The following is a 22,917-nucleotide window of genomic DNA, read 5'->3' as shown; positions in this document are numbered from 1 at the left end:
TCATGGCACTGAAGTTCCCCAACCGAAGGGGAACTGAATTTCCATGACTTATAATGAATAGGAAAACAGGCAGCTGTTGTTTCCCTCCAGAATTTAGAGATTCTGTGATTGCTTTATTTAACGCAAAACTAAACAGATGGCGCAAACATTTAGGGAAAGTTGTGATTGTTTTGTTGTGTGATTTTTTTAATTGGTGAAGATTTCCTTTAGCCAGACAGGACCCTGTTTAAATTCCTTCTGCGCTCTCTTCATTGTTAATATCAAATAACATTATATTCAATGTGCTTACCTGTTGTGCGAAACCTCAGATTGTTATGGACACGGCAGGGCAGTATGTGACTTGTGTTTGATGTGTAATATGACACATATCTAAAATTCAACATATCGCATATGGACCCTGAGCATGCGTCAATACCGCTGCCAAAAATGTACAGTGCTTCCAGGACAAATGTCTTTTAGTCGTCCTTAGTCAAGACAAAAGCCAAAGTGAAGATGCTGGACTAGTGTAGTAATGCACAAACAAAGAAAACAAAGCATCAAGGCAGGACATTTCATAGGTATATTTCGTTTTTATGAGAATGTTACGAACTTTTATGCCGAACAAGTCACGGTATTGATGATAATACAGTCACTTACTGCACTGACCATAAGGCAAGGTAGCACTAATGTGCACTATATTCTAAGCTTATGCTAGTTTTATTGAACAAAATCAGCAAAAAATGTAAATGAAATATGACAGCAAGACACTGTGGTGCAAGAAACTTCTATTATTGTCAGCTAAGTGAATAGCTGCTAGTTTTTAAAGTAGCTTGTAAGGGTGCCTGATAACAAAACAGAGCCCGCGCCTCAATGTGCATACTTATCCACCTTAAATTATTGAATATTACAAATGTTATACCATTTAGATCAGAAAGGTGTATATGCACATAGAGGCACAGGGATATCGATGGTTCAGAAAAAAGATTAATCCACCAACTAATTACTTCCTCTATTAGAATTAGAAAGGAAAGCAGGAGAGGGGCTGTGTTTTAGGACAGGGATTAAATCAAATTTAACAGGTAGGGAGGATAATACATTTCCATGCACACAAACACACACTCTTGGTCAGAAATGCCTGTGCGGTCACTTATCCATCAATATAGAAAAGTGATGTCAAATGATAATTTTCCTAATTTTAAAAAAATATTTGCATTCTGACCACCGGGAAAACTCCCGATCATATTTATATATATATGTGTATAGTTCTTGGGCTCCAGATGACCAGTGCTCTACTACACCTTGTTCCAACATTCATTTTTATGGAGTGCTACCCTGTATTAAATGACGATTCTATTGACGCTTTCCTTCCAGGCGACATCTAATTGGAATATCTATGATCACAACGTACATTCAACCAAAGCCTATTTAAACAAGGCTACATTTGTTTTATCAATCATTAAACATTTTAACATGATTTTCCTAATGCTGCTGTTAACAGATTTTACAAGTTGTTAATATGTCATGTGCGATTTTATGGCTATTATATGTTTATGAGGTAAACCCTTTCTTTGTTTTTTCAGTGTTCTGTTTAAAAAACTTACAGAGACCAATGAATCTTGAGGTCAAAAAAGTAATAAAGAACTAAGGAAATTGTGCAAATTTTCACAGCAAAACAGACAAGAAATGCTGCAAATATTGCTGTAAATTGAGAAAGTAAAAAATATATATATAATTTTTAACCAAAATAAATCATTTTTGACCACAAAAAAAAAAAAAATAAATAAATTTTCAGAAATGGGAGGTAAAATTTTAAATCACTGACACAAATCCCTGATATTCCATGAGTTGGGCAGTTTGAAATTTTAAATAACATCTGGCAACCCCACAATCACACATTTGTCTGGTCTTACTTGCGTATATCTGTTTATGAGCTATCGTAAACACAAGTGAATGTGTAACTTTCATAACTTTAGTATGAACGAGTTTGTTTCTGACATTTGAAGGTCAATGCTCAAGCTTCCTGCTAGGCCGATCCGTTTAGTCTCTGTTCTGAGAGGGTGGTAGAGGTAGAAGAAAAAGAAGCTGAAGATTCAATCTCAAGCCTGTTAGTACAGCAGCGGCAGGGGTTTGCCAAAGGGCTATCACACATGAAGATCAAACAAGCGCTCTATCTGCTCACACTGAGGACTCATTTTGGAATAAATTGAGTTAAATCTAATGCTCAAGGTTTTTTTTAAGATGTGAGAGATTTGTTACATGCTCAAGGATACGTTCAGGGACTTTTTAAGGTTAGAAAGATGAATGGTGGTTTTGGCTGATGATTGCTGTATTACTGTTATGGGAAATGAGAGTGAAGCTGCTGCTTTGTGATGCATAATAAAAACCAAAAAGCCTGCACAGAGATATCAATGGAATTAAAGTATGTTTGGCTAGTTGAAAACTGGAGGTCTACAACTCTTCTTTTGCTATTGTGCTTGTATTCTCCGTGAAAATGAGTGGTGTGTCACGTAAAGCACAAACCATTGGCCTGTGTGGGATGCTTTTTTTTCACCCAGCTTCCTGCTATTTTCGTACTGAGCATCTGTGCCACACAAATCACCTGGGTTTTGAGTTAGGAGAGGCTAGGAATCATGCAGTGGAGACCTAACAGCAGTTTTTTTAGGACAGTAAAACTAAGATGCTAGCAACAATATTGGAGACTCCACTGTAAACGAAACAAAGAACAAAAAAAGAGCGCCCCATTGATCCCTTGACTCATTTTATCCTTTTTTTTTGTAGGAGTTATCAGTGTTTCACAGCTCTAGAACTTAAAGTTATTTTCCTGCAGGGTTTAGATAAATTTAAGCCTTGCCAAAATCACAAGATTCTTGTAAAAACCACTCATGTCCTTGAGTGGACAACTTTTCTGAGAGCACCGTTTTGTAGCATGTGACTGCTCTACCACAGGCGCTTGATAGTATTGCGGAAAAAGCATGTCCCAGTATGTAAACAACTCTAAATAGATCATTACATGTTATCTTAAAAGCATGGTAACTTCGAAATGGTGTAAATGCAGCATCTAATTCTCTTACCTATACCAGCTAATTAAGATGTGCAAAGCTGATGATGGATTCCGTTTGTACTTGAAGGATGGAAATGCCAAGTTCTTAGTTGAAACCTTTGAACTGGAATTCCCAGCCAGGTTGGAATTTCCACTTTGGAGCTACAAAAAACAATCAGTTCAAAAAGCCAATATGGCTGCTCAGTAAATCAAAATAAATAATAATAATAAAAAAAATTAGCAATTCACTGTTTATTAGCAATTCTGTTGTGTATATAAAGATTTGACACTGACAACGGCAGTGCGGATCCAAATGCATGTTTTTTAGAGAGGTCAGGTAAGGAATAGTCAACACATGGGCAAACAGATGTATACAGGCAATCCAGAGTCATAGTCAGATACACAGGCAGCAGACAGGGATAAACAGACAAACTAGTTGAGGGTCAAAACAAGACAAAGGAACCATGTTGTAATGTCACAAATAGTAAACAAGACTCAGCAACTAGAGTGTATGTCTGTGCTGATGAAATAGTCCATGTAATCAGTCTTTCACAGTCCTCTGGCTGTGTGTATGCAATCAGTCAATATCAGGAACATCTGTGTGTGTGTGTGGTGCATGACTGGATTTGTAGTCCATAATGTGGTAGATTTGTAGTTCTCCAGCGAATTGCGTTTTTCCAGCCTGAGCAAATCGCTGGTGACTGTGACATCTGTTTGTGTGCTTTAGTACATCCAGTGGTGCACATGCAGCTGTAGACATTATATTTAGGCATTTTCTTGTGAACCTATTTAATTTTATCTTTTAATTGGTCATCAGTGGACAATTCCACCTTGTTTCTCAGAGTTGTGAGCTAAAATGCAGTCGTCTTAGATGTGATGTAATTCTTTGCTCTGACATCTGAAAACAATGGATAATCCACAACATTCCTAACGTGATCAATCTGTCTCCTAAGAGTCTTCAGAATGAGAATAATCATGGTGGCCTAGCTGAAGGGTCATTCCAAACTGAAGTGCCCAAATCTGGACTCTAAAAAGCCCTTCAGAGTGCTGAACTGTGGAAGCCAAAAGTAGCTTACACTTTTCACTCCCATTATATTTTGTTCTCATGATTCAAGATTATTTTAATTTAAGAAGCACATGATGTATAATGACGCACAAGTGCATTCCAAGAAACTGTTTTTTTTTTTTTTTTTAGTTTTTTGTTTCTCTACGCTCATGCAAATCTCTAACTCTTGAGGGTAAACCCTTCAAAAGGATTATGACAAAGCGATGAGACCTTCTTAATGGAACACAGCTCTAGAAAACTGGTAAGTGATTGCAAATTATTTTTAAGGGGGAGTTCACCCAAAAATTCTATTCTATTCTATTCTATTCTATTCTATTCTATTCTATTCTATTCTATTCTATTCTATTCTATTCTATTCTATAAATAATTAATTACTTACACTCATGTTATTCCAATCTTTCAACATTCTAACAATGCCGTTATTCATGTTTTGGTCTGCATCCCCCTAATGCTCATATAAATTCTTACACACAAACACTGTATTTTGTGACTTGATAAACAAATGAGCATAATATGATACAACATAATTATTATCTTGCCCATACAATATCTATTGTTTAATGCACAGCCCCAGTTCAAAGTACAGAAAAGGAACAAAAAAATGGTCAAAACATTCCATGTTACTTCCAACATGATCTCACGGCAATTCATACAATTTAGTAGGATTTTCTCATCCCCTTATGACGGTTGGGTTTATGGGTGGAGTTGGATGCCAAGTCAAGCCTCTTTTTTAAAATCGTACTTTTTCACTTCAGTGGTTCAACTGTAAACACAAGAAGCTCCAAGAATATGTTTGTGGACATAAATAAACAACTTTTTTTTTTTAAATAAATAAATATTTAAATCATATTAGTTCTGATGTATAACCTAATCCTTAACTATGTGCAACTAGTTGCAGCATATTTATAAAAAAATCATTATTTAACTCTCAAATTTACTGGGAAAGTGGATTACAAAGGGTTTACTGTTTATAGTCAGTGTTCACTGAGTACTATTTAGGCCCTTGTTTTAATTAAATTAAATTGATTCTTTTTTTCTGTATTTATTTTCCTGATTTTTTTTTTCTTTTTAGGTTGGAACATTTTTTGGTATGTACTCACAATTATTATGTTTTTATTTTATATTTGCTACCTGTCAAAAAACAAGTATTTTAAAAATGTAACAATTCTTTTTACATTTAATAAATGTCACCTTGATGAACAGAATAATTTTCTTAAAAAAAACATGAAAAAAAAACCCTGACCCCAAACTTTTGACTATACTAGTGCAATTCTGCCAGACATCGTTTTTTAGTATACAAAACGAGTTTCCTCTTTACATCTGACAAATAGATTTGACTGGCACCACCTGAATCACTTGATGTGCAATCCAACTAAAAACCGTACACGAAGAACTCCCAATTACTCATTTTACACTCCACTGTTTGCCTGTTCAGTGAGACGAGTCTACCGAGTCTGCATTTCTCCCTTTCTGTAAGCTGATTGATTGAAAACTAAACAAGCACTCCAGGTAACACAATCAAGGCAGTTTGTGAGCAGCAACGGCAATGCAAGTAATGTGTAGGCCATTTATAAACAATTCATGCTCGCTGATCCTATCTTTCTATCTGCCTTTGAATGCACAGCAGGAACACGTAAACAAGCAAGCATATAGTCTCCTCATTTATATTTTGTAAGAACAGTGTAACTGTGTCATCGCTTCAGCCTGCAGGACATGCTCACGGCGACCTAACCGTTTACAGTCTTCATGCATCTGCAAGCAAATTCAAATCAATTCACTCATGCTCAAATCATCCTTCAGACCGCCTACTCTGCATATTATTGCAGTGAAATGTGCAAGTAGGCATACACGTGTAAATGAGAGTAGACCAAGTCAAATTACATTTCTCAAATCACTGTAATTTCAGTCTTTTATGTTGTATATTTAATACACTTAAATTTGAAGAAGAATTTTAAATTACCATTTGTTCTAATGAAGAGTTCATATACCAAAATTCTAGCTGACAGCAGTTTGAAGTACGCTCGCAATACACTTTTGATAAAAAGGGCTATTGATATCTTTGGAGGAATTTAGCTTTAGCCTTTCATATATTTCTTTCAGAAGTCTATTGTGAAGCAAGTAAATTGAAGGACAGTACAACTTGATTAACTTGTTCTTGCCTTTCCATCTGTGCACATGTAATGTATGCCAGCTTCCCCATTTGGGGCTTAATCTGCTGATTAAGTAGTCCACATTTTTTTCACCTCTTGTGTTTTATTTTGTTTGGTTCATGATGAGAATTCAACTTGCAAAAACTCTTTCGGAAACTCTGTAGACACTGTGTTGTATTGAAATTTATACATCAGTTTGTTCTGTTTCTCAAATATGATTGGCTGAGAGGCCTTCTAGCCATACGATAATCACAGTTTGTATCAACCCCCAGCTTTCCTCAAAGAAAGTGTCATGCTGGAGGAGTATTCACCTTATTCTCTGCATACGAGCGGGTGCAGCCATTTGAATCATTTTGGCTCGAGACTTCTGGTCTCAGTCACTTCCATTTATTTTTAGATGTTAAAAAACAGCTCGTTTTGCTGCTTGATGTTGCAAACTGATATTTTATTATTAGATTATATAGTCATGTAAACACTTGTTTGTAGAGCAAGTAGTTTGACTGTTTTTTATTATTTCTAGTCTTTTTTTCCATAGGCGACTGAATTGGAAGTTCGAAAACAATCGCAAAAACAAGCATATTTCCACATTGAAGAATAAGGTCGATACCTGCTGTTAACCCAGCAGACACACAACATCCTAAGACGCTAATATTAGGTTAGATGTAGGTCATGACGTCAAATGACCAAAATTCAATGTCTAGCCAGCGTCTAAGGTCTAAGGGGTGTTGGTGTGGGTTTCTTCCGGGTACACCGGCGGTTTCCCCCACAGTCCAAAAACATGCGCTATTGGTGAATTGGGTAAGCTAAATTGTCTGTAGTGTAGTGTATGTGTGTATGTCCTGGTCCTCCAGATTGGGGGTTGAGCTAAGGGCTAACAAATACCCACATGAAAGCTAGATGTTGAGAAACACCAATATTGAATGGTGCAGCTAAATATCAATTTCGATATAAATGACCCTGGGAGCAGGTTGCACATTAGAAGTGACACTCGGCGAAGCGCTGCGTAGCACCATGCAGCACCATGCATTTTAGAATTCTAAACATATGTTTCTATCAGGGTAAACACACCGGTGCCGCAAGTCGGCGGCTGTTGGTGACACCCAGCCACGACTCAGGACACTCTTCATATTTCTGCCGCGCCACAGAGCGCCATCTGATTAGTCTCATTTTAAATACCGTGCAAATGTCCACGTCTGGTGTGTGATACTTTCAACTGTCATGTGCGCGCGTGTCATGGCCCTGAGCGGCACATTCGGTGTGTGATACCCTTAAGTATGCTTTTAGACGTCACCATTTATCTATCTTTAGTCAATCAAGCAAAGATGTTTATACTCTGTTGTGAAAAATGGTTCTAAACTGGACCAAATTAGAGTTCTTCAGCTGGTAACACTAGCAGAAAATGTTTTGGTCCTAAATAAAACTCTTTTCATAAAATTTCATGAAAACCATGCTTTGAAAATGCTATATATAACCTCAAAATATTTTTTATATATTTATAAATATAAGTATTTAATATTTGAAATTAAGTTTATATATTGTTTAATACATTATAACTATTTGTCTCTAAAAAGTCTCTCTTCTATTTGTTTGTGAATTTATATGCATAAATCAAAGTAATAATTACAGGAAAAACGGTTGTGTTACTTATCCAGTAAAGAAGAGACATCTTCAACTCAACATAGCAGGTCATACATGCGCTACTACACAGTAAGAAAATGTTATCAGTATGAAACCAACTCACATTTTGAAAGTTAAAACATTTAGACCTTTTTATAAAGCATGAATTCACCTGTTAAGAAAATGTTGACAGTCTGTGCATGGTTGAGCTCCAGAAAACTAGTAATAAGGTGCTTTTTCAGTTACAGATTTTAAAGAGGCGGGAAATAAAGAACCCTAAACCCACATAAAGAACCATTTCAGCATGAAAAGGGTTCTTCAGGACGACACGGTTCTAGAACTACACTCAAAAAAATGACATTTAATATTTGTTCAAATTACTTATTTACAATGAGCTGAAAGAACACAATTGCTGATTTTTTGGGGGCGAACAACTGGATTTTTTTATGTTCAATCTACTTAAATTTGTAAAATCCAATGACTTATTTTAATTATTTTCTGTTGCCCCTACATATGTAAAAATAACCTTTAGATACCATGTTTTTCTAGCTAATGTCATAAGAACTTTAATTTTACTTCATGTACATGACACTTAGGTGGATATAACACTTTAATCTTTAAGCTATTGTTGCATGCATCTTAAAAACACATCCTGTTCACGTCCTGTTCAAATGCTCAAGTCAGTTTTTGTCTCCTTTTTGCTTCCTGTAGTGTTGACTCACCACAAGGAGGTCAAATCTGTGCTGTTGAAGTGGCACAGAAGCCTGGGCTGCAGCTCTTTTTATGACCCACTAAGGAAACATTCACTCTTCTTGTAGAGCTGCAATATTGAGTCACAGTCTGACTTTGGCCCAGGGCGCTGAATGTTTAATGCACTAAACTAAAATGAGTATATGATTTGATTACTGTCTTTATAATAGGCATGTCATAACATGTTGTCTCCAACAATTTTAATAAACACAGCCCTTTCTATAGATACGGTTGCACAAAAGGCCTCTCTGATGATAGATGCGTATACAAAAGTTCTGATTTGTAATTGTTGAGATTAAAAATCACATGAATTGTGTTGGGTGTCTCATACTGATCCATGTAGGACTGAATTTTGAAGAACACATAACGAAACAGATAACAAATAAAGAAATACTAGCTGTTATTGTGAATGTATTGTTGCAACATAGGCTCATTCGGAAAACGTAGCCCTATGTACATTTATGGAGATGAATTATGTAGCCAGAGGTACGTATGGATGCATTTAATTTTTTTAAACGAATGCTACAGGGCAGTATCTTTTTCGTGCTTACCAGCTGACTGCTTACCTCCGTATGGATGGCTTTCTGGCTGATACCAATTTGTCCAGTAAGCTCACCATGTACGTTGGTGGACTTGAGATGCAGAGAGGAGATGACCATGACAACAGGGTTTGAAAGCAGGTTAGACAAATACAGAATAGAAAAATTAAAATAAACAAGTAAATAACAGGGTGAGAATGTGGTAAGACATGATAAAAAGTAGGCGAGGGCTTTCCTTTTTCTAAATTGCTTTTTAAACTTACCGGATAGGTTTAGGGAAGGGGGAGGGTGGGTCAGTCGATCAGTCAGTCATTCAGTCAGTCAAACAGTCGACAGCGACTTCTGGTGGATTTTCGAGGGAGCAGGAGCGAATGGCACTCTTAGGAGAAATTTAAGATCTCACAAAGCGTACACAGCGACCTCTAGTGGATTTGCGAAAACAAAAACTGCAAAAACCGTAGCTACTGGGACGTATTTGCTGGTTTCCAGAAAAGTACAGTTGAAACCAGAAGTTTATATACACTCTAAAAAAAGAAACGTAACCATTTTTTAAAATGTCTGATGGTAAATCATACTAAACCTTTACTATTTTAGGTCCATTAGGATTACCTAAATGATTTAGATTTGCTAAATGCCAGAATAATGAGAAACTTTTTTTTTGAGAATTTTTTATTAATTTCTAGACAGTCGAAACATTTACATACATTTCCTTGTTGTTTTTTTGTTTTGCTTTTAAACGGTATAACTTTGGTCAAATGTTTTGGGTATCCCTCCACAAGCTCCTCACAATAGTTTGAAGGAATTTTGGCCTGTTCCTCCTGGCAGAACTGGTGTAACTGAGTTAGATTTGTTGGCTGTCTTGCTCGCACTAGCTTTTTCAACTCTGCCCACTAATTTTCTATTGAGATCAGGGCTTTGAGATGGCCACTCCAAAACATTCACCTTGTTGTCCTTAAAGCACATTTTAACTAAAGGCACATTTAACTGGATTTTTTGTTGACTCTGGCTTGTTGATTTTCCCATGGTGTCACACAATGAAGGTGTTTAAGGTTTTACTTAAATACTATTCTACAGTTGTGCCCCCAATTAACTTAAATGTTGTCAATTAGCCAATCAGAAACTTCCAAAACCTTGACAACATAATCTTAGCTTTTTCAGAGGCATAATAATTTGATCGTATGTAAACTTGACTTTCAAGAAAAGTTATAACAATTTCTCAAAAAAAAACTCTCTCATTATTCTGCTATTAAAAATAACAGAAACAAATTTAATAATCCTAACTTATCTAAAAGAGAAAAAAAAAGTTTAGTCACATTAACATCTGACTTTTTTTTAAATGGTTATGTGCCTTTTTATACAGTGTATGTAAACTTCTTGTTTCAACTGTATATAGAGGAACATTTTCAGAACGAGCCTGGGTTGTATTTTTAATACCGAAAAAAATTAAAAGCGGAAAAAATCAGAAACGCACAATCCCATACTTAAATTTCTTGGAGAATAAGAATTCACTAGATTCGTTGACTAAAAACAGATAGTATTACAATTTTATTTTCAAAGTTTGTTACAAAAAACCTTAAACATTGAGCAGCAAAATGAAAGGTCATCCCTGCTGATATGAAACAGTCCATTCAAGGTCTAGAAGAGATATAAATAAACACACATGCAACACGCACAAACAAGCAATAGTACTTCATATTTTAGTATAAAAAACAAGAAAGTGACTAGGCCTACATCAAACTGACTCCACACACAGCAAAGCGATGAGACTGCTAAGTTGCTCGTATTCCCACAACAAAAACTGTACCCAGCCTGGTTTATATTTCTGCGTCGAGTGATTGGCGTGACCCACAGTGCATGCCTAGCGTGTAGCTGTGCATTTATACTTCTGTGCGATGTTTGTGTTGCTCTGCAATAACACTCCCGAAACACTAGATGGCAGTAGGTTTATATGTTTCTCTGTGTCGGGTTTCTTCATTGGTGTTTTGTTTTTTCTGAATGCTACCTTAATGAACAAGTGGTTGAACCTAGCCAATTTTGAGGTGGGAACTGGCGGAATTGCAACAACTTTAATCATAAGGTAAACACAAAACAAAACTTTTCATCTAGAGCTACTTCACGGGACTCCACACTTGTACACACTTGGTCCAACGGTTTCACGAGGCTCTCGGCCCCGCCCACACTCGTCAATGCTAGCAAGCTGACAAACCACAGAGTTTGTGCTACGTGTCGCTGTGATGGTTAGTTACATTTTTTGAGAGGTACGAGTCAGTGACGGCCACAAAGAGAGCTATGCGACCACACGAAGGCTGCACCGGAGCATACGCGTGCACTTGACACAGAAGTATAAATCAGCCTTAAGTTATCAGTGAACTGAGGCATGAATTTCTCTTGTACAATGCATCTGAAGTTCTTGTGTGAATGAATGAACCTCCAATTAAAAATATAAATATGGCTGGTTGCTTGGTATTGTCTCATGTGAACTTGATCTTAAGTCCTGGACTGTGAAAATTGAAAAGAACAGAAACCCTTGATACATGTATTCATTACACCTTAATTACAACTATTTCGCTTTTTTGAGGTTTGTGGGTCATCTTTCCTCACAGATTGTGCATGAACACTCAACGGCCTCCTCAAGTCTGTGTGATCCTTCTGGTGCTCCACTGCACTAATCCACTCCAGATGCTCAATGTGAGATAACCAAGAAGACTGCCTTCTCCCGCCAACCACTGAAAACACAATTATTCACATTGGATTTTACCCAAAAAAGAAGTCTGTAGTGTCCCTGCTTTAGCCTACAGTCACCCCGCCCCTCAATCTTTAAATTGCCTGTTTGTTTGTAAGTTCTTAAAGAAGTGGTCTGGTTCCGGGTGAGGCTGTCCAGGTTCCCAGTCTTTGGCTGAGATCGAGGAATTACGGTGAAGCGAGGAATCTCGACTGAGGCTGCTGTCCAAGAGCAGGTCAGGATGAGGTGGCGGAGGCAGCATCCCTGGGTCAAGATCACTGGTAGAGGAGCAGAGGGACTCTGTTTTCCTGGGACGATAATCACGGATGCACTCCTGTCTGGGCAGTGTCCGGCTGGTCTCATGCACCTCAGTGTTGCCATTAGAGGTGCTCCTCCAATCCCAGGTGTTCCCATTGCCTGAAGAAAGACGAACCACTGGATGATGAGGAGCGTGAGCATCCACTGTGACAATGCTGCTACGGTCTTGCTCTGATGGAATTCGGTAGTATGGAGACTCTGAACCAGTGCTAGATGTGGCACATGATGAGGCTGTCTCAGAGGACTTTGGAGTAGTGATGCTACCTGGACCATGTTGCTTAGACATGGCAATGACTTGCATAACCCGTGGCTGGTTGGGCAGTCGTGGAGGTTCTGGAGTTGCAGCTGGTACTGGACCTCCTTTCTCGCTCATGGACAACCATTTAGCCCTTGTGATGGCACTTTTAGGAGACACCGGTGGTGGCCTGGTGGCTTCCTCTGGGATATGAACCAACTGTGGGGCACCGGGCCTCTGAGGCATCATCACCCTGGTTCCTCCTGCTGCCGCCGTTGCTCCCCTGTTGGCTTGCACGGTAGGATATAGAGAGGTTGGCATACCCAGCTCGTCAGATGTTTCCACCTCGACTCCGTCAACTCCCTCTGCAGTTGCTCCTTCTTCCTCTTCCTCGTCCCTGAGGCTGAGACTACGCATCTCTATTGATTTCTGCTTCCATTCGGACACCAGCTGTTTGGAGCGCTGAGTGTCCATCGACACATGGAAAGTCATGTGGCGCTGAGCAGGCTCCTCTATGGCGTTGGTGTTGGCACGGGGCAGTGTGTTGCTGAAGGTCACCATGGTCTCCTTCCCCATTGGGCTGCGAGGTGCAAGCAGTTCCACGTCTGCACTAGCTCTCTTCAGGCTGCCCATCGATGCCTTCTCTCGACGCACCTTGCGGTTCAGGCCAGCAACATGTGGTGGAGCAGTCAGCTCGTCGTTGCTCTCAGATGCATGGGCCTTTTGGTAGACCGAGTCATGGCCTCGCTGTGTCAGCTCTCTGAGAGGATCTTTTTGTGGAGGAGGGGGCTGCTTCAATGGCCTTGGGGAGGCTTCCTCGTTGGATCTAAAGTTCCCCACTGCATACAGTGCCTGGAGTGTGAGAAACAGTTGTAATTTAAAGGTTAATGTAAATCTACTAATGCAGTTTCAATCTCCACATGCTGTATTCTCCGAATTTACACACGTTAGTAGGAGATAAGGTGTGCAGTGTTTTATCTAAAGATTTCAATTTTATTTTATTTATTATTTCGCTGACGTTTTATTCTGGTCCCTTTTGGTCCCTGGTCCAGTTTGGGCCGGATATTGACAAATATTAAATTAAAACTGCTCTGAATTATTTATTCAAACAATACATTTAAAATGCCTGTTTTATTTATGTCAGTCATTATCACATTCATATGTCATATTAATGTGAATGATATCACTCAACAATATCCTAGCTTAAACATATTAAATCAATAACCGATACATGGAAATTCCTACTTACAAATCTTGAATGAACAGCTCATTGTAACTGTTTTTAATAGGCTTCATCACTAAATGCTTTGAATTCTCAAGGTAATTTTTTTGCAAAGTAAGTGACACACTCAAAATTGTCCGTTCTGAACATCTTTCAACAAATATGCATTATGCTAGATGATGAATACAGCACACTAATACCCTAGTAGGGATTCAAGACATTAGTGAGTTGTGTCAGATAAGAGATCAATTAAAGTGCACATACACCAAAACTATGTGAAAACACAGCTTAATCACAGAGTTGATGATGGAATTGTGGTGTTATTTATTAACAACACAGATGTAAGATGGAAAAAATTGATAGATCACCCGAAAACTACAGTTCTGACATCATTTACTCACCCCTGACTTGTTCCAACCAATTCGATTTTTGTTTTGTTTTGTTGAATGCATACTTTGCATATATGTATATTTTGAAGAATATATATTTTGAAGAAGACCTGTAACCATTCATAGTAGGAAAAACAAAAGGTTTCTAACATTCTTTAACATATCTTATTTTGCTTTTGCAAAAAAAAAAACACGAACATGCTTGGAACAAGTCAAGAGTAAGTAATTGATGACAGAAATGCCATTTTCCCCTTCAAGACATGCATCTTTCGCTGTGTGTCTTTAGCAATTATGACAGTAATTTTTATTATTTCCAAAAGTAGGTTTGCACTGGCACAAACTCTAAATAAAACTTGACCATAATCTAAAAAACAAAACATACTTTACTGCTTAAAAAAAAACTTTTTGTTTTTTTTCAACTCTTCCTTTTTAAAATCTAAAAGACAGAAACAATTTCAACCCACTTGACTGGTTATGCAGATTACACAATAAAAGCAAATCAGAGGAAAGAGATGACATGGAGAGAGTGAAAAGAAGCTGTGAAATTGTTCCTGATGAATCCTGGAGGATTTCTCTTCCTCTGATAGAATAGAAATCCCAAATATAGAGCTTGCAGTCGAAAGATTATAAAACAGTGAAAGGAGGAAGATAAATAAGACTTGATATCCTCTCCTACCCCAAAATTTAAGATGCCAAATTCAAAATCTGTTCAGAGAAGCAAACTGCAAAACAATTAAAGACTCACAAGATAAACTGCGATGCCAGCTCCAATCACAAAGCCCACATAGACGTCAATGGGGTGGCTTCGGTACTGGGTGATCTGGGTCAGGCTTGCCAGGGCTGCTGCTATTGCAAATGCAAACACCAGCACAGGCTTCAGCAGCTTGGTGCTGTCCGAGATGGTGGCATTAAAGTACATCTGAGTAGAGAAAACATTATGAGCATCACAAAAACATGACTCAACTGGTGAGTTAAAACAAATACAAGAAAAATTAAATATGAAATAACTATTTAAACATTTAATAGCTAATTGAAATGTTATTGCTTAATGTTTGGTGCTTTTCTCTTCTTGAACACTTTCATCAAGTTTATTCTTTACCATAAGCTTTTAAAACTTCTCATTAGACCTCATCCTTTCTGCCTCATCTCTAATTTTTTGCAATATATTTATTTATATATACGGTTTAAGTCAGAATTATTAGCCTTCCTTTGAATTTTTTTTTTGTATGTTTTTCAAATATTTCCCTAATGATGTTTAACAGAGCACAGAAATTTTCACAGTATGTCTGATAATATTTTTTCTTCTGGAGAAAGTCTTATTTGTATTATTTTGGCTAGAATAAAAGCAGTTTAAATCTTTTGAGAAGCCATTTTAAGGTCAAAATTATTAGCCCCTTTAAGCTATATATTTCTTCGATAGTCTACAGAACAAACCATCATTATACAATAACTTGCCTAATTACCCTAACCTGCTAAGTTAACCTAATTAACTTAGTTAAGCCTTTAATGTCCCTTTTAGCTGTATAGAAGTGTCTATAAAATATCTAGTCAAATATTATTTACTGTTATCATAACAAAGATAAAATAAATCAGTTATTAGAGATGATTTATTAAAACTATTATGTTAAGAAATGTGTTAAAAAATTATCCACTCTGCAAATCTCTCCATACCAAACCTTGATTTTTCCTTCACCAAACTTGACTGATTTCTGAGAGAATCTTGGGTCCATGCAAGTTCCAATATGTCTTCTGCAGTATTTGTGGTGATTGGGATGCAGTTTAACAGCTGATACATTACTAGAAGTCAAGTTATTATTTGCTGCTCTTACAACTGGGATTAACAACAAGACTTTTGTCAGGTAGTGCAGTGAGTTTTATTTTACTTTTCTGTAAATTGTTCTTGTATGACAAAAAAGCACATTTAAATAATTTCACCACTTCATTAAGACTCATTTTTTAACATAATGATAAATAGTAGTCATTCAAAATAATCAAGTACAAAATGAATGCTAGGGAGAATGTAAAAGCTCCTTTGCTAAATGTACTTAAAGCTTTTTGTTTGCTGTTTATGAAAACAAATACAGGAAAAGACACAAAATTCCTTGTCTACTTGAGTCAAATACTTCTGCGTAATTTTTTAAAACAACCAACTTGCAAAGTCTCTCAAGTAGATTATACAGGATAACATTAATTTCCAATTAGAATTAACTCAAATACTCCAAATGTAGTTACAACAGCTTGACTGTCTCTCTTAACTGTCCATGGAGAATAACTTCATTAACAGTTGGAATCCCACACTGAGTTCAACGAGGCATAGCTAACAAAAGGAGACTAATGAGCATCTCAAGCTCTACAGCTGCGAGACACCAAGCTGCCTGTGGCCTAAATACTCAACACACTTGTTAGGAAAACAGCCGAGGTCACTCAGTAGTTGACACAACTCCACTCTGTTGCTGGATGCTTCTAGTAACAGTGCCAGATCAACAAACACACTGACACAGATTTCTAAAATACAGGTATATTTGGCATCAGATTATTGTGAAATCAAAGTAAAGGGAAATGCTTACAGAGATGTAGACGGCTGCGAAGCCAGACAGAGTTGCGTGCTGGGAGGGGAAAGTTTTCCTGATAAAACGCAAACAGAAAGAAAGAGGAAGAAGTGACAGCGACTTTAGTAACAGATCGCATGAATATTCACAGAGCGCAGGCGAGGGTTTTAGCATGTGAGGAAGAAATGTAAATGAGCTTGCAGGAGGAATGCACCATGCTTCAGTGAGCAAAACACAAAGTCATATCTGTTTCATGGCTTTCTTGTTCTGTGTGCCGCCTGACAAGGATTTAGTGACAAATCCATTTGTAATCCTTGTCGGAAAACATGGTAGAAGCGGGGAAAAAATTAAATAAACAAAGATTATCTGGTTTTCATCCTATTAAAGCCCAAAGTGTACTTTGATTTTGTGTATGGTAGTATATGCTCACAGCTGAGCACACAGTCTTCCAAAGTACCTCAAAGTCATTTCAAGGAAAGTCTGTTCATTTTATGGCAATATGTGCAGTGCCTCTAGGCAGCTATTTTAAGCATCTATGACCAAGCAGTATCTATCTGAATTGAGATATTCTGACATCTCTTACTAGCAATTGAAACAAATTTAACTGAACACTCCACTTTTTTGTAAATAGGCTTATTTTACAACTACCCTTCCAGCTGCAACCCTCAACAACACTCTTGCACACACTCACATACACTACAGTCAATATAGCTTATTCAATTCACCTATAGCGCATGTCTTTAGATTGTGTGGGTAACCCAACACAATCTCACGGCAATTCGTAACTTTTTCATTTAGTGGCTAATTCGTACGAATTTGTACGATCTAATTCGTACATTTTAGTACAATTTGCTCATCCCCCAATGACGGTTGGGTTTAGGGGTGGGGATAGGTGCCATGCCTCCTTTTTAAAATCGTACTATTTCTCACGACTGAACACGTACAAATTCGTACGAATTAGCCACTAAACTGCCAAAACGTAAAATACTTACGTTTTCTCATGAGATCAGGCTGGGGTAACCAGACCACCCCAAGGAAACCTACGCAAACATGAACATGTTCACTCAAACTCCACACAGAAATACCAACTGATCCAGCCGGGGCTCGAACCAGCGACCTTCTTGCTGTGAAGCGATTGTGCTACCCACTGTGCCACCGTGTAGCCCACCATATTTCATACATCCCATAAATTTCCATTAACTAAGGTTTTAATTAATTAATAGTTTCTGAAGCATGTGTAATTGTCTGACAACTGTAACCCTTTTAGCTGAAAAACAGGAATAATCTGCAAATTATCAACAACAGAATTCAGTCCAGGGCACTGGAAAAATGTGGAAAATTAAAAAAGCCTTTATTCACATGGCTAAACCTTGAAAAACCTATGCGTTTCGGCAAGGAACTGCCTTCATCAGGGTAACAGGGATAAGGTGCGTCTAGAGTCTCTTTTGAGTACTACGGTCACATAACTCATTTAAATATCCTAATATCCCTCAAATAATATATAATAATAAAAAAAACAGGGTCAACTATCATCATAAATTCAGCATAGATAGAGGGACATGTACATACACAAACATACACTTCCAAAAAAAAAAAAAAAATAGAACTAATAAGCAAATATGTACCGATAAATACGCTTAAACATGGCATGTACATACATATACACACCATTTATTTTGCATTCTGCAAATTATATTTGTCTAACAAAGAAATAGTTGTTTTCACATGATGTCATTGATGACACATGAAATTCAGATGGAGGGCAGGTATTGATTCTTCTACTTAGGAATCACTATCGGAACATTAAAATGTTTCGGTTTTATGTTGTTTAGAATTGTTTACATCGGCCAAAATAAGAAAAGCGGAATAGCTTTTATAGATTTCCAAAAGTTTTTGCTCATAATAAGGGTAAAGTTCAAGAAACTGGATGAAAAACAGAAGAAAAGGTGGCATGTAATAAAATTTTTTTTAATACATCAATGTATACAAGCCTTTTTTTTAACGCGATAATTAGTTTGACAGCACCAATAAATATTATATATTATTATAATATTAGCCTAACATAGCCTAACTGTGTGTAAATATGTTAATGTGTTATATAAAAATCCGATACAAACACCACCACACATACAAAATCCAGGAGAATATAAATAACACACTCGGCCATGTAATTGCTGCAATGAAATTGTTTCATTGTTTGCAATAATCCAAGTCTTTACTAGCGTTTCGGCAGAATAAGTGAAGTTAGCTAATCATGATTCTCCAATCAAAGGATCCCAAGTCACAATATATATATATATATATATATATATATATATATATATATATATATATATATATATATATATATATATATATATATATATATATATATAAATATCCTCATGTTCTTTCTACAACTATCTTTGTCTGGAAGAAACCCCCCTTCTCCCCTTCTTCCACCTTTATCCAGAATGGGCGGCACGGTGGCCCAGTGACTAGCACTGTTGCCTCACAGCAAGAATACCAATGGCGTCGGGTCCTCGCTGGGCCATCTGGTATTTCTGTGCAGAGTTTGCATGTTCTCCCCGTGTCTGCGTGGGTTTCAACCAGGTTCCCCGGTTTCCTCCCACCATCCAAATGTGCTTTATATTATAGATAAATAAGCCTAAATCTTTTTTCTTACTCTCAGGAAGTTCGCCTTGGCCTTAGCAGCGGGGGAGGTTGAGATCGACCTGAGCTCAATCTCCCTTCGCCCTATGAAAGGGGGGAGCCCTGGGCTCGAGGATCCCTTGAGCTCAGGGCTCTCTCCCAGGACAGCATGCCAAACAAGCAATGTATAAATCGTGAGCTAAATGTGAACTTTTGAAACAACCGTAAAGTAAACATCGAGATGCTCAGCAGAGGTGAATGTTTGTTGATGGTAAATTCATCGACAGAACAAAAAAGAAATGCAACGCTTGTGACAAAACTAGACGGTATATACTGTATGTAGCGCATGGATGACAGGCAAATATATGTTAGTTCAGTAGACCTCGAAATTCACTTCTCTTCAAGATATAGGGATCATGCCCAACATATTTAACATAACATAATTATGATTGAAACCATAATATATGGTATAAATTGCAAAAATACAGGCTTTCCTCTGTCTCCCATTCACTTTTTTACTTCCTGCTCTCCATCTGAATTTCGCATTTCATCAGAACCACCTATACAATTACTCTGCTTCTTTGAATTGATTCATAATGATATACTAAATTTATTTACAGTATTTAAAAAGGTACTTTATAAGTAACAGTAATTAAATTACCTAAGTGAAAAGTAACCTCTTACTTCACTCATTCAGTGGATAAGTACTTTAATTACTAGTTACTTTGTAACTAATTGCACCAACACTGTTGTACACATACCCTAATAGACACATAAAAACCAAAGTACACATTGGGCTTGGATATGCAACACTAAGGGAGCAAATAACATGTCTGGATATTATTTATTTGTATGCAATGCTTTATATTTATGCAAATATAATATGCAAATCGGCCTAAACAAGTCAACAAAATAAATGTACCCAGACACATGTGAGAAAGCACAGTGGGGTTTGTGTGTCTTCACCTTGCTGACAGGATGGCATACTGGTCTCGGCCTGAGCAGATGTCCTGGGTTATGTAGGGGTTTTTGTCGCACGCCACGCCTGGTAGTGTGTAGTTGGGTTTGCACACGGTTAGGAAGAATGGAGCATGATATCCGGTGGCCAGCTGGATAACGTCAGTCACCAATGCAGTGGCGCACAACCCAAACACATGAACACCTGCGAGGGGATAAAAAACTGTCAGTGTGGAACCGTGTGAACACAGCCAGACTGAGCCAGGCTTGTTTTTGTTTGTCTGTACGAGTCTTACGCGGCCAACACTCCACCATATGCTTCGTCCAAAATAGAAAAACCAGTAAAAATGTCTGAGGGCTGTTAAGGTAATGAATAATGAATGTCGGAAGAGGTCCCACGTATTAAAAAAAAGAAGTAGAAGAAATCTAGTGGACTAAATTGTATTCTCTACCCTGCTTGGAAAAATACATTAGAAACCAACATAACATTTGTAATTGTTTTAATGGTTATAAATGTTTTAATGGCAACTGCACTGGTCTGATGAGTCTTGTCATTTTTATCTTCTATAGGTGTATAAAACCAACAAATTCTAATGAAAATTGTACCTGAACACACTTGAGGCTATAAAAAATGTACTGATTTTAATAGATAACTAAGGATGATTTGTAATGGGCAAATGGTTTTTGTACTGGAACCCAATAAAATGGTGGTGTCAATATTTTTGGGGTATTAAAAGTTGCTAAATTGTCCTAAATGTTGAATATACTCGATAAATTTATTTTAGATTTTACATTTTACATCTAGAGATCAGAACTGATTCACTGGTTGTATATAAGACAATTAAATTCAGTAAAAAAACAAAACAAAGTCTAGGAAACCTGACATAAAATATTATTGTGAGATAAAAAAATGGAAGTTTTTTTTCCATGTGAAAATACAATTGTAACTTTATATCATTATATAACGACTAATTCATAATAATTTGTCTTTCATGAGTTTAGAGTCAATATGAGTATTTTCTTTTTTCAACATAATGGATTTAATGGATTTAACAAAAGTTACATACATTTATAATGTAAAAAAGATTCATATTTCAAATATATTTCAAGCTTTTGAATTTTCTATTTACTAAAGAATCTTGATGAAAATGTCTTCAAAAAAGATACTAATAAGCAATGTTGGGGGTAATGTATTATAAGTAACGAGAGTTGCATAATAATATTACTTTTCTAAGTAACAAGTAAAGTTACACATTACTTCAAAAAGTTAAGTAAAAATATTTTAGTTACTTTTTCAAAAATGTAACTCGAGTTACTAGATTAGTTAAGATGCTTTTAAAAAATAGTTTGCTGAATCACAATCAATGAGAAAATGAGCTAACCACAGGAATAAACAAAAACCAAGACGGCAGAGCCTTACATCTCTGTGATGGAAGTATTCTCATTATTTTGAACACATGGAAGAAGATGGGAGTCTCAATGGATTGTAATTTTACTTAACTAATAAGACAAAAATAAAAAAGTAAAAAACTTTCAATAATTTGTACGTATGCCATGTATAGCAGCAGGAATTTCTCAGAAGGTAAAATTATTAAAAATGTTTTCATTACTTTTTTTTAAGTTAAATGAAGGTGTAGGTTACACATTGTGCCATTAACTGCAGACCTTCTTTTATTAAAAAAAGAAAAATAGTTCTGAAAGAGATCAAGCCTCAGGCAGGTATGAAAGAGTAACTGAAAAGTAACATAACACATTACTTTCCATAATAAGTAACTAACGCAACTAGTTACTTTTTTGGGGAGTCGATTGATACTTCTGCCCAATCTCAAGAACAGATCTCACAAACCGATTGCAAGTGTATGTTTACAAATTTAATACCTGGCTTATAAATTCACAGCGCTAAAACATGTGAGCAATGTTTCAGTAATTTTTCTTAGCATTTTTTTTCTGTCTGCTTTATATATATTTTTCGTAAAGCTGCGCTTGACCATAACATGTATGCAACATCCCTAATTTTTCTCTTAGGTGAGGCGAGATCTCATACAAAGAGGGAAAATATGCGTATGCATAGGCAAAGTTATATAAAGCTTAAATCAACAAACTTGGTATTGGCTAATCACATTGACGAGGAATCGTACTTATTATCGGCTGCAAAAATCCTGATCGGAACATCCCTAATTTCACAAGTACTTTTGCCCAACATTGCTAACAAGTATATTTAAAAAAACATAATCATTGTATTTCTTTCTTATAAAAAGAGATGACTTCTTATTTAATAACCTTCAAGTGGTTCCAATCCTTTCTTATGTTTTTTTTCAGTACACAAAAGAAGATATTTTGAATAGTAACCAGTAACCACGGACTTCCATAGAAGGAAAAAGAAAAATACTATGAAAGCCAGTGGCTACCGGTCAACAACATTCTTTAAAATACCTTCCTTTGTGTTTAAAAGAAACTTGAATAGCTTTCCAACAATTTAAGTTTGAGTAAATTATGACATTATTTTGACGTTTGAGTAAATTATCCCTTTAACATTTTGCAATTAGCATTTTTAATCACTAAACATTCCTTGTTTTCTTATTAAGCAGAGGTATCACTCAACGCACCTACGAAGCGGACTGTTCTTCGTAGAAAGGAGTTGAAGTTGCAGCCTCCAGCATTTATACTTCCTTCTGAACCAGAGCGAATCTTCAGTTTGGACTGCATGCAGTACATCAAGGCTTCACCCAGCATGATCTAAGCCAAAAAATAAA

General features: G+C 36.7%; 1 protein-coding gene and 1 long non-coding RNA gene across 2 annotated transcripts in view; one reads left to right on the top strand and one right to left on the bottom strand.

Annotated features, from left to right (window-relative positions):
• Positions 1 to 22,917, top strand: part of LOC137487469 (uncharacterized) — a 95,084-nt gene that overhangs the window by 68,203 nt on the left and 3,964 nt on the right. The gene's annotated exons all lie outside the window — the stretch shown is intronic.
• plppr3a (phospholipid phosphatase related 3a) overlaps positions 11,952 to 22,917 on the bottom strand; it is a 28,944-nt gene continuing 17,978 nt past the window's right edge. The window contains exons 4-8 of the mRNA NM_001171028.1: positions 22,771 to 22,900; positions 20,174 to 20,369; positions 16,595 to 16,652; positions 14,773 to 14,946; positions 11,952 to 13,268 (exon numbers count right to left, since the gene is read on the bottom strand). Of these exons, the coding sequence (NP_001164499.1) occupies positions 11,952 to 13,268; positions 14,773 to 14,946; positions 16,595 to 16,652; positions 20,174 to 20,369; positions 22,771 to 22,900 (1,875 nt within the window). The remainder of the gene's footprint in view (positions 13,269 to 14,772; positions 14,947 to 16,594; positions 16,653 to 20,173; positions 20,370 to 22,770; positions 22,901 to 22,917) is intronic.

The sequence above is a fragment of the Danio rerio genome, chromosome 2, assembly GCF_049306965.1.
Source record: "Danio rerio strain Tuebingen ecotype United States chromosome 2, GRCz12tu, whole genome shotgun sequence".
Lineage (NCBI taxonomy): Eukaryota > Metazoa > Chordata > Actinopteri > Cypriniformes > Danionidae > Danio > Danio rerio.
The sequence above is the reverse complement of the archived record's forward strand: the minus strand, read 5'-3'. Positions and strand labels throughout refer to the sequence as shown.